Source organism: Phascolarctos cinereus, unplaced genomic scaffold (genome assembly GCF_003287225.1).
Source record: "Phascolarctos cinereus isolate Bilbo 61053 unplaced genomic scaffold, phaCin_HiC Scaffold_4;HRSCAF=312, whole genome shotgun sequence".
In the NCBI taxonomy this organism is placed as follows: domain Eukaryota; kingdom Metazoa; phylum Chordata; class Mammalia; order Diprotodontia; family Phascolarctidae; genus Phascolarctos; species Phascolarctos cinereus.
In genome coordinates, this window is record NW_027555847.1 from 130106073 (window position 1) to 130121360 (window position 15288).

The 15288-nt window shown below is 41.0% G+C and overlaps 1 protein-coding gene across 1 annotated transcript in view; it reads left to right on the forward strand.

Annotated features, from left to right (window-relative positions):
- The first annotated feature begins 5831 nt into the window (after window positions 1-5831).
- LOC110221915 (uncharacterized) overlaps window positions 5832-15288 on the forward strand; it is a 52026-nt gene continuing 42569 nt past the window's right edge. Inside the window, exons 1-3 of the mRNA XM_078151705.1 lie at window positions 5832-6517; window positions 6871-7384; window positions 13324-13471. Coding sequence (XP_078007831.1) covers window positions 6956-7384; window positions 13324-13471 — 577 coding nt within the window. The 5' untranslated portion in view covers window positions 5832-6517; window positions 6871-6955. The remainder of the gene's footprint in view (window positions 6518-6870; window positions 7385-13323; window positions 13472-15288) is intronic.

The window sequence follows — 15288 nt, forward strand, 5'->3', positions numbered from 1 at the left end:
TTTTGTCAAATGGGGAGTTATTTCCTAGGTAATTTTTGTTTTCTGGTTTATCAAACATTGGATTATTGAGTTCCATTGTTTCTGATTCTGCCTTGTGTAGTCTGTTCCATTGATCTACCTCAATTGAATTCAATAAACATTTAAGTCCTATATGTGCTAGGCATTGTGCTAAGGTCTGAGGACACACACACACACACACACACACACACACACACACATAAACATACACATACATATACACATACACAGAGCAAAAGAGAGCCCCTGCTTTTCAGGAGCTTACAATCTAATGGAAGAAGACAACATACAAACACACATATGCAAAGCAAGTTATATATAGGATAAATAGGAAGGAATTATAAAAGGAAAAGCACTGGAGTTAGGAAGGTTTAGGGAAGGCTTTGTGTGGAAGATGAAATTTTAGTTAGGGCTTAAAGAAGCTAGTTGGAGCAGAAGAGGGAGAGCATTCTGGGCATGGGGGGCAGACAGAAAAAATGCTTGGAGCGGAGATGGATGCAATATCTTGATTGTGAAATAACTAGGAAGTCAGTGTCACTGGATGGAAGGGTTTGTGTTGGGGAATAAGGTGTAAGAGGGGGCTAGGTTATGAAGGTCTTTGAATGCTAAACAGAACATTTTGCATTTGCTCTTGGGGGCAATAGGAAGCCACTGGAGTTTACTAAGTAGGGGAGAGACATAATTAGATCTGGATTTTAGTAAAATTACTTTAGTGGCTGAATAGAGAATAGATTGGAGTGGGGAGAGACTTGAGGCAGGCAGACTGTTGCAATAATCAAGGCATGAGGTGATAAGGGCCTGCACTAGGGTGGTGGCAGTATCAGAGGATAGAAGGGGACATAGTGAAGAAATGTTGCAGAGGCAGCAGCGTGTGTGTGTGTGTGTGTGCGCGCGCGCGTGTGCATGTGTGTGTGTGTGTGTGTGTGTGTGTGTGTGTGTGTGTGTGTGTGTCTGTGCGCGCATGGGGGTGGGTTGGAGCTCAGAGATAGTAAGGAATCCTGGATGACATCCTGGATGAGCCTGAAGGATGGGAAGGATGGTGTTACCTCTAAAGTGACAGGGAAAGTTGGAAGGAGGTAAGGTTTAGAGGGAAATATGAGCTCTGTTTTGGACATACTGGACCTATTTTTTAACCAATACCAGATGATTTTGATGACCACTGCTTTTTAATATAGTTCGAGATTTGGAAGTGCTATACATCCTTTGCCCTGTCAGTCCACAGGAAACCCTGAAACCTAAACAGGTTTGTAGAAAGGATTTTTTGAAGTTGGTTTAGCAGAGGGGAGAGCCAGAAACAGGTGTGGGTCATTCTCTCCCAATCTCTGTTAAGTCTCGTGTGTGTGTGTGTGTGTGTGTGTGTGTGTGTGTGTGAGATGCATGCAGGTAAGTATGAACATTCAATAAAACTTAGGCAACGCCAAAACACAGGATATTGGATGGACCCAAAACATGGGATTCAACACATGGGTCTGCCCAAAACAAGTCCTGGGTGGGATTCAAGTATTCCTTACAGTGATCTTCCTGCTCCCTGGGAGGGTCTCTTTATTTATCATGACTTCCACCTAACAGTCTGGGTTAAACAATATTAGCCACATAAAGCTAGGTTCAAACCATATTAACATATAATAAAGTGTTTTCTCCATAGTGCCTACCTCTTTTTATTATTTCCCTTGATATTCTAGATCTTTTGGATTTTTCAAATGAATTTTGTGATTATGTTATCAAGTTCTAAAAAGCACCTCTGGTAATTGATTGGTATAGCACTAAATATATGAATTGACTTTGGTATCATTGTTATTTTTATTTCATTGGCATGGCCCAGTCATGAGCACTAGATATTCCTTCAACTGTTTAATTTGTTTTAAATTTCTTGAAGTAGCATTTTGTAACTGAATTGATAGAAATCTTTCGTGTTTTTGGTAGATTGATTCCCAGATTATTTTATGCACTTTATAGTTATTTGGAATGGAATTTCTTTCTCTATTATTTTTGGATTGTTATCATATAGAAAGGCAGTTGATTTTGGGGGGTCTATTTTGTATCCTGCAACTATGCTAAAGCTATTAATTTTTTTATTAGTATCTTTGCTAATTTCCTAAGATTTTCCAAGTAAACTACGAAATCATCAGCAAATAAGCAGTTTTATCTCGTCTTGACGTATCTTTACACCTTTATTTTTTTCTCTCGTTATTGTTATTGATAGCATTTCCAGAACTATATCAAATAATAGTGGGAAGCGTGGACAACCTCGATTTAATTCTATACTTTTTGGAAAAAGTTCTGTTTCCCCTTTGCATAAGAAACTTGCTTTTAGTTTTAGATACTTATAATATTTTTGAAAAAGTCTCTCCATGCCTATACTTTCCTTTTTTTTTTCAGCATAAATTACTGTTCCATTTGTTAAAGGCCTTTTCTACATCTATTAAAATAATGATGTAGCTTTGGTTCTTTTTGTTTTTAATATGATTGTGTTATTTTCCTTATATCCATAGTAAAAATTCAGCTTGATCATAATGAATGATTTCTTGGATAAAGTGCCATAGTCGGAGAGGATTTTATTTAAAAGTTTTTAAAAAATCTATATTAATGACATTGGTCTATAATTCTCATGTATTTTATCCTTCCATGGTTTAGATATTTGTCTCATATATTTGGCTTATAAAAAGATTCTGGTAGGGTGCTTTCTTTTTCTATTTTTGGAAAATATTTTGTGTAATAATTTTGTGTCTCAATTTTTTTTTTAGAATTTTTATAGAGCTCTCCAGTGAATCCATAAGTAGTAGGATTTTTTTCCCCCTTTGGTAGTTACTTTACAGCAAGCTCATTTCCCTTTTCTGATACTGGATTATTTAAGATCTCTATTTGATTATCTGTTATTTTGAATAGTTTATATATTTCAAAGGTATTTTATTTCTTTTGTGATCTCAGTTTTGTCACAACTTATCACAACTCTTTGATAAGTTCTAAGAATTTTAAAAAATTTCTTCTGGTTTTACTGTGATTTTACCTCCCTCATTTGTTAATTTGTTGATTTGATTTTCTGCCCTTTTTTAAATCATATTAGCTTAAGGTTTATGAAGTTTATTAGTATCTAAAAATAAAAAAAAGATTCATTTCTAGTTTTTTTTGGTTTGTTTCTTGTGTATTTCTTCTCTAATTTTCAATATCTCTTCTTTTGTGTTTATCTGAGGTTTGTTTATTTGGTAGCTTTCTAATTTTTAAACCTTTAAATCTTCTCTTTTTCTATTTTGTTCATGTATGTTTGATGGGATATAATCTTTCCCCTGAGGACTGCTTTAGGTACATCTCAGAAATTTTGGTATGTTGTTTATCATCATCTTTTTTCTATATAATTATTGTTTCTATGATTTATTCTTTGACCCCTAATAATATTACATTCTCTTTTCCCACATGACCAGCCAGCCTTGGTTTTCAGCAATACATTCCATCGATGATATCCTTTACTTCAATGAATGACTAAAATAATTGGAAAAACATTCAATGTTCAGGCTTGAAATGTGCCTACATAATTAAAATGATAATACTAGCCAAATTAATTTACAGATGTCCTTCTACACCAATCAAACTGCAAAGGACATAAATTATAGAACTAGAAATAAAATTCATTTGGAAGATCAAAAGGTCTATAATCTCAAAGGAAACAATGGGAAACAAAGCAAGAATGAAAGGATAATAGCATTTACAAACCTCAAGTTTTACTATAAAACAGTATTTGGTGAAGTTTAAACAATGGACATTTAGTTTGGTGGAAAAAACTAGATAAGGAAAAGTGAGAAACAATTGCACTGAACTGTTATAGTGTTTGATAGATGCAAGAACACAAATTCAGAAGATTAATAATTTTGACATGAAATGTTCCTTAGAGGTCATCAAGTCAATATCATCCTTATGGGTGATAAACTAGGTTTAATTCCTGGGCAACTCTGGGGTTCTAAAAGTTGAAGCCATACCACATCATTAATAGACTATTGGAATTTAAAAGACAGCCCTTCATTTCAAGAATTTAGGGTCATTAAAGATGCCCAGAAGGCAACTAGGTGGCTAAGTGGTTGGAGCACTGGACTTGGAGTCAGGAAGACCTGAGTTCAAATTGGACCTCAGACACTTATTAGTTGTGTGACTCTTGGGCACACAGTGCCCAGTCACTTAACCTGTTTGCCTCAATCCTCTGGAGAAGGAAATGACAAACCATTCCAGTATCTTTGCCAAGAAAACCCTGTATGGTCCACCAGGTCACGAAAATTCAGAAATGACTGACCAACAAAAAAGGAAGCCCAGCAAATTTCCCATTGCCAATCTACCTTCTGTTTTAGTTCTGGGCTCCATAATAGTAGCAATAGGCTACTACACAGAATCATAAGGAGATTCATATGGAAAGTGATGAGGCAGAAAAGAATGCTTGAGGCAGATAGGGCAAGCAGGACATGAGATGGGACACAGGATGCAGGATGTGACCAGCCAGAAAAGTGATCAAAGAAGACTGTGCACTGAAGCCCCCACTGTGGACTTATCTGTGTGCTGAACAACTCTTCCCCTCCTCTCTTCTGCTCTCTTTGCTTATCAGCTCTGGACTACCAGGCATCTTGGAGCCATGCTTGCTCCTCCCATTCTCTTGTCCCCTTCCCCCTATTCCATAAAATGGTATTTAAACCATACCTTTGACCTGGCTAACCGCCTTAGCCTCCAACTGGGAAACAGGGGCCACTCTGTTCCCTTAGGGGAGTAGGGCCAGCGGCCTGGGCTCTGCCTTCCATGGGGAGTAAAGCCCACTGGGGCTCTGCCCTAAGGGAAAAAGCCCACTTGGGTACATCACCCCAATAAATGCCTTTCTTCAACTTGAGACTGTCGGAGTTCATTCTTTCTGGACACTAGGACCCCAAGTGTATTCCTCATCATTTCGGGTAGCACCCCAACATTCTCGGGGTTCACTCTTAACTCATCACCAACGCCTAAAGAGAAGGTCTAAGTGAATTCTTCCACACCTGAACCAGCTCTCCCAACTCTAACCTGAACAGAAAGTAGGTAGGAAAGAGACTCAAGAAGAAAAAAGTAAACAGACAGTGAGGAAAGGCTGGTGTTCCCTAATAACTACCCCCTGGCATCTGGGTGATGGACAGTGCCCGGAGCCCTGAAAACCTGCATGCAAATCCAGCCTCAGACACTTACTGGTCTGTCACTTCAACTCTGTCTGCCTGAGTTTTCTGATCTGTAAAATGGGGATGATAAGTCCAGGGTGGTGGTGTAGAAGAGCTACTATTTCTTTAGAAAGGGCTTTCTTTGCAGATTTTAAAACACTAGCTATTGTTATTGCTGGATTTCAAAAGGTAACCCAGAGGAATAGGTATAAAAGCTGCCTGGTATGGGAGGGGGGGTAGACAGAAAAAGGCGAATGGAACAGAAGAACTAACCCCAGGGACTGAAGACGAGGTTAGGTAAACACTTGCCCCCAGGCCTGGAGAGAGCCGGTGGACTGCAGGGCCGGTTGGGCCCCGACAAAGACCGGGGCGGACCTTTGCTCCCGCGCTCACAGGGAGCCCCGCGAATTGGGCAGCGCGGACGGGAGGGTCACCTCCAAGGAAGTGGCCGAAGCCAAGGGCCGGACGGTCGGCCGCAGCCGATTCTCCTCTAGCCAGGCCGACCCGGACCCCCCCCCCCGCAATGACGTCACCGGCGCGGGCCCAGCCCGATTTCCCGGCGCCAAACTCCATCCTGGGGCTCCTAGGCTTTCCCCACCTCCATCTTCCTGTGGGCAAGGAGGTAAGGAGGCGGGAGGGGGAGGGGCCCCCCTCTTCTAGGTGGAGGAACCAGGACTCACTTAACACACAGAGCTCCAGGAGGACAATTCCCTTAAAGGGAGAAGGGCTTAAACATCTCCAGCTGGGGCACACAGGATGTCATGGACGCTTGTAGGAGCTGTCGCTGGACTACGCTTCCCAGAAGCCTCCGGGGCCTGGGGCGTTCATTTTCGCCTCCGGACTACGTTTCCCAGCAATCTGGGCGGCGCTGTTCTCTGGGGACGTGACCCGCTTCCGTTCTGTGCTGGACTCTGAGACTTGAGCTCCCAGCCTCAGTGGAGCTTTTGAGTAGTAGCAGTGGCTGCAGCGGGTCCATGTAGTGTAGACCTACGCCCTCTTGTGTTGAGCCAGGCCGGGGCGGAGCATGGACTCTGGTGGAGTCACGTGCCGCCCAAGCCCGTCACTATAGCAACCGCTTGACAGTGGTCCGTCTGTCTCAATCTCCGAGAGAAGGGCGGAAACCCGGCCTGGAGGTTCCGGGATATGTAGTGTGGAAGCAGAGGTGCAGAGAGGGTCGCTGTGGTTAGAGGAGGGTCGCGGTTGGAGTATCCCTGCAGTGGGCTGGAACAAACCAATTGAGGAGACCAAAGATGTTGTGGATGACGGCAGGTCGCTGTGTCAACTGAGAGCTGTTATGTACGAAGTCTGTGAATTTGGCAGTTGTGTTTCCTGGGCCCTGAATGGTATTGGGGGCCTGGCGGGGAGAGGGAAAGATACATTACTGGGATGGGGGGTAGGTGAGTTATGGCGCGCGAGGTGGGCTGTTGGACTTTTGTGCTTGCTTGGTGGCATTACAGGGACTACCTGAAGTGTGACCTCAGTGAGGCCTGGTGACCACAAAGGGGCCCAGAAATTCATGATATTTCTATTTCCCCAAAGAGAAAATATCCACAGTTGCTTGGGAATTACTTGTTTAAGTTTTGTCAGAGTTACGTTCGATGAATTCCCCCTCTGGCTGACCTTCATGAAGTTGTTTAAGATCTCTAATAGCACTCTTAATTTAGTAACTCATTAACTCTGGTTTCTTATATCTTAGGGGTATCCTTGAAGAGTAGCCTAAGGGGAACCCCTCTGAAGCACAGGCCCCTATAGAGTTGTTTTAAAAATCTGAACAAGCTCAAATGGCTCTAGAATCCAGAGAAGCTGAAGCCCTCGATCCTCAGAATCCAGCCTGGAAAGAGAGACTTCAAGTAGTAAAAGTAAAGGTGGAGGAAGAAGAGGATTACCTATGGGGGAAGAAAGACAGCCAGAAGAGGAACAGCCCTTCCACCCAGGAGATCTCCCGCCTGCAGTTCAGGCAGTTTGGCTACAGTGACACCCCTGGACCCCGAGAGGCTCTGAGCAAACTCCAGGAACTTTGTTATCAGTGGCTAAGACCAGAGATACACACGAAGGAGCAGATTCTAGAGCTGCTGGTCCTGGAACAGTTCCTGACCATTTTGCCAGAGGCCCTGCAGACCTGGGTGAGAGATCAACATCCAGAGAGTGGGGAGGAGGTGGTAACTGTGCTGGAAGATTTGGAGAGACAGCTTGGTGAACCAGGACAACAGGTGGGAAAGAGGCAGGTGTATATTGTGGGGAAATGGGGTTAAGTTGTCTTTTCTATTAGATTGTGAGCTCCATGAGAGTAGGGGCTGTTTTTTGCCTTTCGGTTCATCCCCAGGAGTTAGTATAATGCCTGGCACACAGGTAGATGCTTAATAAATGCTTATTGACTTTATTTGTTGATTAGGAGGAAAGTGATGAGAAGAAAGTGACTGAGTTCAAATCTTTAGTGTGACTTTACTGGCTAGGACTCTTAGCCTATGTGTTTGTCTCTTCTTTGCTCTCCTGTTACCAACTTCTCAACTGTTCTTGACCATATGAAACTGCCCGAAATTAGGATTTCCCTAGGAGGCTGTAGGATATAGGCATCATGTTCATAGACTCATTCAGACACTGATTGATTGCTGTATTTAGGGCATTGCTAATCATGTGAAGGCTACAAAAAAGCATAAGACACAATCCTTGCTTCTTGTGTTTTCTAAAAATCAATTCAGTGGTAGTAGATTCAGTTCGGTAAACATTTCTGTGCCTAATCATTGTAACTTCCTTGAAGATTGAGAATCTGATAGGGAAGATAAGACAGTTACTATAATCCCAATTAGATGTAATACAGATATAGGAGAGGTACAGATTGTTATGAGAGTTCAGAAAAGGAGGCGCTTGCTTCTGGCTGGTGGTGGTGGAGGCACTTGAAGCCAAGAAAAGTTCTTAAAGGAGATATTTGTGTTGCTATACATTGGAAGAGGGGGTAACAGGTAGACTTTCAAAGGATAGGTTGAATCTAGGTGTGGGAGAGGAGGGAAGTTAGTGCATTCCTTGTGTGAGTACTGTGTGATAGGGTAAGCATTTTGAGCTAGGAAGTGGGCTTCTAAAGTTAAGGGAGGTAGTGGAGACCTATTGATGCTTATTTATGGAAGGAAATAAGATGAATAGAGTTGTTGTTGTGATTCATTGGGCAGTGATTGGAGGTGCTGAGATAGGAGTCTGGGAAACTGGTTAAGAGGATTATTGTACTAGTCCAGAGGAAAGGTAGTGAGGGCCTGCTCTAGTGGAAATGAAAATGAAAAGGATGGGGTGGTTGTGACAAAGATTTCAGAGAAAGATCAACAGGATTTATGCCTCTTCTTTCTCCCTTTTTGGCCATATCCAAAGATAATGCCAATAATTTCCAGTCTGCGTGTCTGAGAGGTTGTTCATCTCATTAACAGAATTGGGGGTGAATGGGCAGAACTTCTTTCTTTAGTTTGGGCCATGTTGACATTGGGGTGCCCCAGGTCATCTTACAGCATTTCTTAACCTGTGGGTCATCAAAAGCACTGAATGGGTCGCAAGTAGAAAAAGTTTAAGAAGCTCTGAACTCTAGCAAATCATTGTAGACCAAGAGAGAGTTTAGAGACATAGCAGTGGGATACCTCTGCTTCCACAGAGGCCAGAGTTGGTGTTGTGGGTATGGATAATATTATCAAAGGAGAAAGAAAATAGTAAGAGAAGGGAGTCACGGAGAGAGTTTTTCAGAATATCTACCTCTAGAGGACAGCAAGAGGAAAAAGAGAAATCAAAAGAGAGAGAAGATGATTGGCAAGCAGGAAACTATAAGAGTATAGTGTTTAGGAAGCCAAGTAGGGTGGAAAGAAAGGAGGAGGGAAGGGGGGAGCAGGTTACCAGTGTCAAATGTGGCAGAGAGATCAAGGCTGACAAATTAGAAGGTGGTCACTAGAGTGGAAAGTAGAGAAGCCAGAATAGCATGAAAGAGCTGGTGATGAGGAAGAAGAAAGAATGAATGTAGTTCATTCTTTCTAGAAATTTGACACTGAAGAGGAGGAAAGACCATGGAGTGGTCACTTGAAAAAGGTAGCAATGTCAGTAGAAAGCTTTTGTTTTTCAGATAAGAGAGGCTAACCATGGTTTGTAGGTGGGAGGAAAGAGCTTGCTGAGAGAAAGTGAAACTTCATAATAATATCCACTATTTGTTGATTGCTTGAAGTTTTGCAAAATGCTCTCTATTCACCCGTCCCCTCATTTAGTGCTGACAGCAACCCTGTAATCAGTGACCTTCCTAGGATAGCTAGAAGTGTTTGAGTCAGGATTCCTCCTCAGATCTTGTTGATTCCATTATGGAAAGGATTATGTTAGGAAGCAAGTCGTGGAGGAGGCAAGAGGGGATGGGGTCAGAATGATAAGTGGAGTTAGACTTGGCAAAGAGGAAGGCCAGCTGTTTCTTTGGTCTAGGAGGAAGAAAAGATAGGTGATAGAGAGGTTTTGAAGTGAGAAGGAAGAAAGAAGTTGAGGAGGTTCAGGTCAGATGACCTCAGTCTTCTTAGGATAAGTAGGAAGTGAGATCTATGACTGGGGAGGGGGGTAGGAAGTGAAGCTGGGGACAGGCAAAAGTAAAAAAAATGTGCGGAATGTGATAGGGAGTAAGTTGTAGTGAGGGATCCAGCCTGATGTTGACATGGTTGTTTTGGACATACTCACCCACTGGCCTCAGTTTTTTGACTTTCTCCAGTAGCATACAGTATTTCAGATCTAGCCAAGTGTTATTCATGGTTGGGGATGGGTCAGTATGGAAAGTGAAAGGGGTAGAAGATTCTCAAGTAATGCCTAATGTCATTGAAATAGGTGACCTATGGGGTCAAGGCTGGGTAGAAACAGAACAGCAGTGAAGATTGAAGGGACAGAATGAACATCATTGTGATTGTGGGCAGCAAGTTTGGTAGGAATGGCAAGGTGGAGAGTTAGATTGTGATCAGAGAAGGGAATTTAAGAGTTCAAGGCTTTGAAGATTGAGCACTATAACATACATAATAGAAGAAACTACAATCTATATCACATATTCATTCCCAAATAAGTTGGTTCTCAGTCTGTGGGTTCTGGACCCCTAGGAGCCTCCTAGAATGGTTGCAAGGGGTATATGTGAGTCCATATTTGTACTATCATTTTGATTTTTAGCTCTAGCAAAATGTGCTCTATGAATATGCTACTGTCTAGGGGTATGTTTTTTTCTTTAAAAGGGGCCCTCATACTTGGGAACCACCATAGACCATAAATGTGAAATGCCAGTTGATTAGTCTGGCAAATTTCTGTGGAAAGTGCATAAACCTTGATCTGGTTCTTGAGGGATAAATAAGCATATATATATATATATATATACACACATATATATATATATATGTGGGAGAGTGTGGATACACACACATATATACACACATACAAGCAGAAGTACCATTGCAAGCAGAGTGAGTGCTGCTCATTTAGGGAGTTGAACGTGCATAAAGATTTATGGCATAGTTGACTACTTTGAGTTGGAGGATTCATGTGGGATAATAGTTTGAAGCTGCAAAGGCAACGGCATCTTACATGACAATCTCTGGAATTTGGACTCTTTTTAGTACCATTAGGGACCCAGTGAAGGTTTCTGTTGAGCAAGGCAGTGTTGTGAGGAAAAGCATTTTTAGTAAGATTATTCTGGTAGTTTTTAGTCATTTTTTAGTTGTGTCTGACTCTTTGTGATCCCATTGGGATTTTCTTGGCAAAGATATTGGAGTGGTTTGCCATTTCCTTCTCCAGCTCATTTTATAGATGAGGAAACTGAGGCAAACATGGTTAAGTGATTTACTCAGGGTAACACAGCTAATAAGTCAGGCCAGATTTGAACTCAGGAAGATGAGTCTTCGTAACTCCATATTATTGATGTAGTTAAGGGAGATTGGAGGTAGGAGTACCATTTTAGGAAGCAATTTCTATAGTCCATTAGTAACCATTTATTAAGCATCTTGTATATATGAGGCACTGCCCTAAGTGATGTAGATAGAAAGACAAAAGAAATCAACAGGACTTGGTGAGTTTTGGATGTAGGAGTTAGGGAGAAAATCAAGGATGACTGAGGTTTTTAACCTGATTGATGACATAATTGCCAAGTCTACTTGAAAGTGAATGAAGTCTCTTAGGGAGAGTGTAGAGAATGAAACAAGCATTTATTAAGTTCCTGTTATGTTCCAGGTCCTGTGCTAAGTGCTTTAAAAATATTATCCCATTTGATCTCATTTGTTCCTTACAACAACCCTGTGAGCTAGGGGATATTATTATGCCCATTTTACAGTTGAGGAAACTGAGACAAAGAGAAGTTAAGTGACTTGCCCAGGTTCACACAGCTAGTAAATGTCTGAAGCTGTATTAGGACTCAGGTCTTTCAGACTGCAGGCCCAGCCCTCTATGCCCTGTCACCTTACGGTGGAGAGTACAGGGAAAAGAACGGAATGCCTGTTTTTAGGCATTGGGAATGGAGAAAGGAACATACAAAGACCTAGAGAAGGAGTGGTCAGACAGGTAGGAGAAGAAGCATAACGTGGTATTATGAAAATCAAGGAAATACAGAGTTTTAAATTTTTTTAATATGTATTTTCAAATATATATAAAAATGTATCTTTAATATATATATATATATATATATATATATATATATATATAAATAAATATATTAAAAATATATCTTTTTTTCCCCAGCTACCTATTAAAACAATTTTAAACCTCAGGTTTGTTTTTTTTTTAACTTTTGAGTTTTAAATTCTATTTTTTCCTCCCCCCCTCCTTGAGATGGGAAGCAATCAGATATGGGTTATACATGTACAATGACGTAAAACATTTCCATATTAGTCATTTGTATAAGAAGACTCGATTAAAAGAAAAAGAAAGAAAAAAGTGAAAAATAACATGCTTCAGTCTGTATTCAAACAATATCAGTTCTTTTTCTGGAGGCAGATAAGTATGCTTCATCATTAGTCCTTTGGGATTGTCTTAGATCGTTGCTGAGAATACCTAAGTTATTCACAGTTTTTCATTGAACAATATTGCTGTTACTGTGTGGAGTGTTCTTCTGGTTCTGTTCACTTCACTTTGCATGTAAGTCTTTCCAGGTTTTTCTGCTCATTATTTCTTATAGCACAATAATATTCTATCACAATCATATACCATAGCTTGTTTAGCTATTCCCCAGTTGGTGGGTATCCCTTTGATTTCCAGTTCTTAGCCATTACAGAATGAGCTGCTATAAATATTTTTGAAGTACAGAGTTTTAAAAAGGAGAAGGAGGTCAGCAGTATCAAAGTGGTAAAAGGTCAAAGAGGATGAAGACTGAACATAAGCATGGCATGGGAGGGAGGCTAGTAGAGGGCAAAGTGTGTTAAGTTTAAAGTCGCAGGAGCTGGGCTTAAATCCTGTCTCTTCTGCTTATTAGACCAAGTTTCTTAACCTCTCTGGTCCTCAGTTTTCTCATGCTGTAAAATGAAGTGTTTGGACTAGATAATTGTTAAGGTTCCTTTATTGTCTTCTATCACAACAGCAAAGGGGGTAATCAGATGTTTTCGGCCAGCTGTTCTATACTCTCAATCTTCCCTAACATTTTACGCTTAGGATTTATGCTTAAGAATGATTTTTCAGTGACAGCATGGTTTTCACAGTTCCTAAAAGTTAAAGTAATGTTATCGATGTGCTGTTTTATTAATGGTAAAAGGTAAACCCATAATTTATTTTTAATTGGTAAAAAGGGATAAATATAAATAGGAATATCTTCATAATTGTTTCAAGATTTCTTGACATTCATAGTACTCAATACTAAATCATTCATTGTGCAAGTAATCACATGGAATTTCTTGAGATTTCCTGTGTATCAGTAACAAAAATTTCCTATGTGGTTAATTCTTTCATGTGCCAAGTCAGCTATTTTCCTGAAAGGCAATATACTATTCATTATTAATAAAAAGTGCCTCCTGGATTGGTTTATGGTTTTTGTTAATCTTAATACAGCCAGTTTGAATCTGACAAACAAGACTCTGGTTCTTCCTCCCCTGTCCTGTATCCCTGAAGGAATGTACTTTCTTTCTGTATTTTATGTTTTAGCTTCCATGGTGATTTTTTCTCAAAGGCAAACATATCTCATTATCTTCAGGTTGCATCAAGCACCCAGAGAGAGGCAGGGGGCTGGGAGAAGATGGCACCCTTGAGAGCAGCACAAGATGCACTGAATATCCAGCTTCAGCCTATGAATGCCCAGATCAAGTTTGGGTCACCAGAACCCCAGTTCCTACAAGAAAGAGGTGAGGAGCAAGACTAAATATCAGAAGGAGGGGAAGAAGGGAGAGAAGAGGTGGTGATGGGAGTGGGGGTTATTTTTAAATGGGTTAGAACAGGGTCTGGCTCCTCAGTTTCTTGTCTTTAGTGATTAAGAGGTAGTGTGATGTACAGGATTTGGTATCAAAGGACATCAGTTGAAATGCTGGCTTAGCCAGTTCCAATCAGTGTGATTTTGGGCAAGTCATGTAACTTGTCTAGGCCTAAGTTTTCTTATCTGTAAAGTAAGGGGTTGGACTAGATGGTCTTTCAGGTCCCTTCCCATTTGAAAAATCTGATTCCATGAAGGGATTTTTGAAGGGATTTTCATTTAACAACCAGTCATTTCAGATGCTTCATGATCTTGTAAATTAGAAGATCAACATTGTCAGCATCTTTAACACTAGTGTCTTTTGAAGGATAAGAAAAAATAACATTCCTGATTCAATTATCCACGGCAAATGTTGCTTAAGTGGTTTCATTGATAATATTACAAAGCTGTTATACTACATTTGTTTTGTTAACAAGCAAGATAAATCAGCAAGCATTTATTAAGCCCCTACTGTGTGCCACATATTGTGGTAGCCACTGGTTATATAAAGAAAGGAGAAAAACAATCTCTGCTCTCAAGGAGCTCACAGTCTGATGGGGCACAGAATATGCAAAGAAATGTGTACAGACAAGATACATACAGGTGAAACTGGACATAATCAACATAGGGAAGGCACTAGCCTGATGGGGTTGAGGAGCTGCTTGTAGAAGGTGGGATGTTGAAGGAAGGCATGGAAGTCAGGTGGGAGGTGACATGGCCAGTGAGAGTGCAAGGAGAGGGGAATTCATTGTTATGTTTGTGGAACAGCAAGGAAGCCCGTGTCACTGGATCACCAAGGTGTGCAGGTGGGACAAGTTCCAGAAGCCTGGGAAGGCAGGAAGCCACACTGTGAAAGGTTTTAAGAGCCCAACTCAGGATTTTATATTTGATCCTGGAACCCGTAGGGAGCCATGAGAGTTTGTTGAATAGGAGAATGGAAGGGGGAAGGAACATGCATTTATTATGCCCTGGTTATGTAACCAGGCATTTTACTAAGAGCTTTACACGTATTATCTCATGTGATCCCCCTCAACAACTTTGTGAAGTAACCAATGTTATTATTATACCCCATTTTATTTTGAGAAAACTGATGCAGACAGAGTTTGGAAACTGGTCAGATCCAAGCTTTAGGAAGATCATTCTTTCAGCCAGCTGAGTGGGACATGCCCTGAGATGGGGTAAGACTTAAGGAGCAGAGATCGGTTGTCAAGCTTTTGACAATAGTCTAGGCGCGAGGTGATAGAGGCCTGCACCTGGAAAGAACAGTGCATATACCAAACATGTTATCAAGGTAGAAATGACAAGACTTGATGCTGTCAAGATGTTAGGGAGGAGGTGAGAGAGAATGAAGAGTGGATTTTGAGCCTGAGTGACTAAGAGGCAGGTGGTATCCTTGACAGGAGTAGGGAAGTTAGGAAGAGGGTTCTTTGGGGGAAATAACGAATTCAGTTTTAGATATGTTGAGTTTAAGATGCAACATCTATGTGATATTCAGTTTGAGATGTTTAATAGGCAGTTAGAAATTTGGGACTGGAGTTTAGGAAAGAGGTTAAGGCAGAATAAGGAGATTTGAGAATCATCTTCATAGAGATGATAATTGAATACATGGAAGTTGATGAGTTTACCAAGTGAAATAGTATAGGGAGAAGAGGAGTGGGCACAGGATAGAACCTTGGGGGACACTCAGGGTTAGCAGGCATGACCTGGATGAAG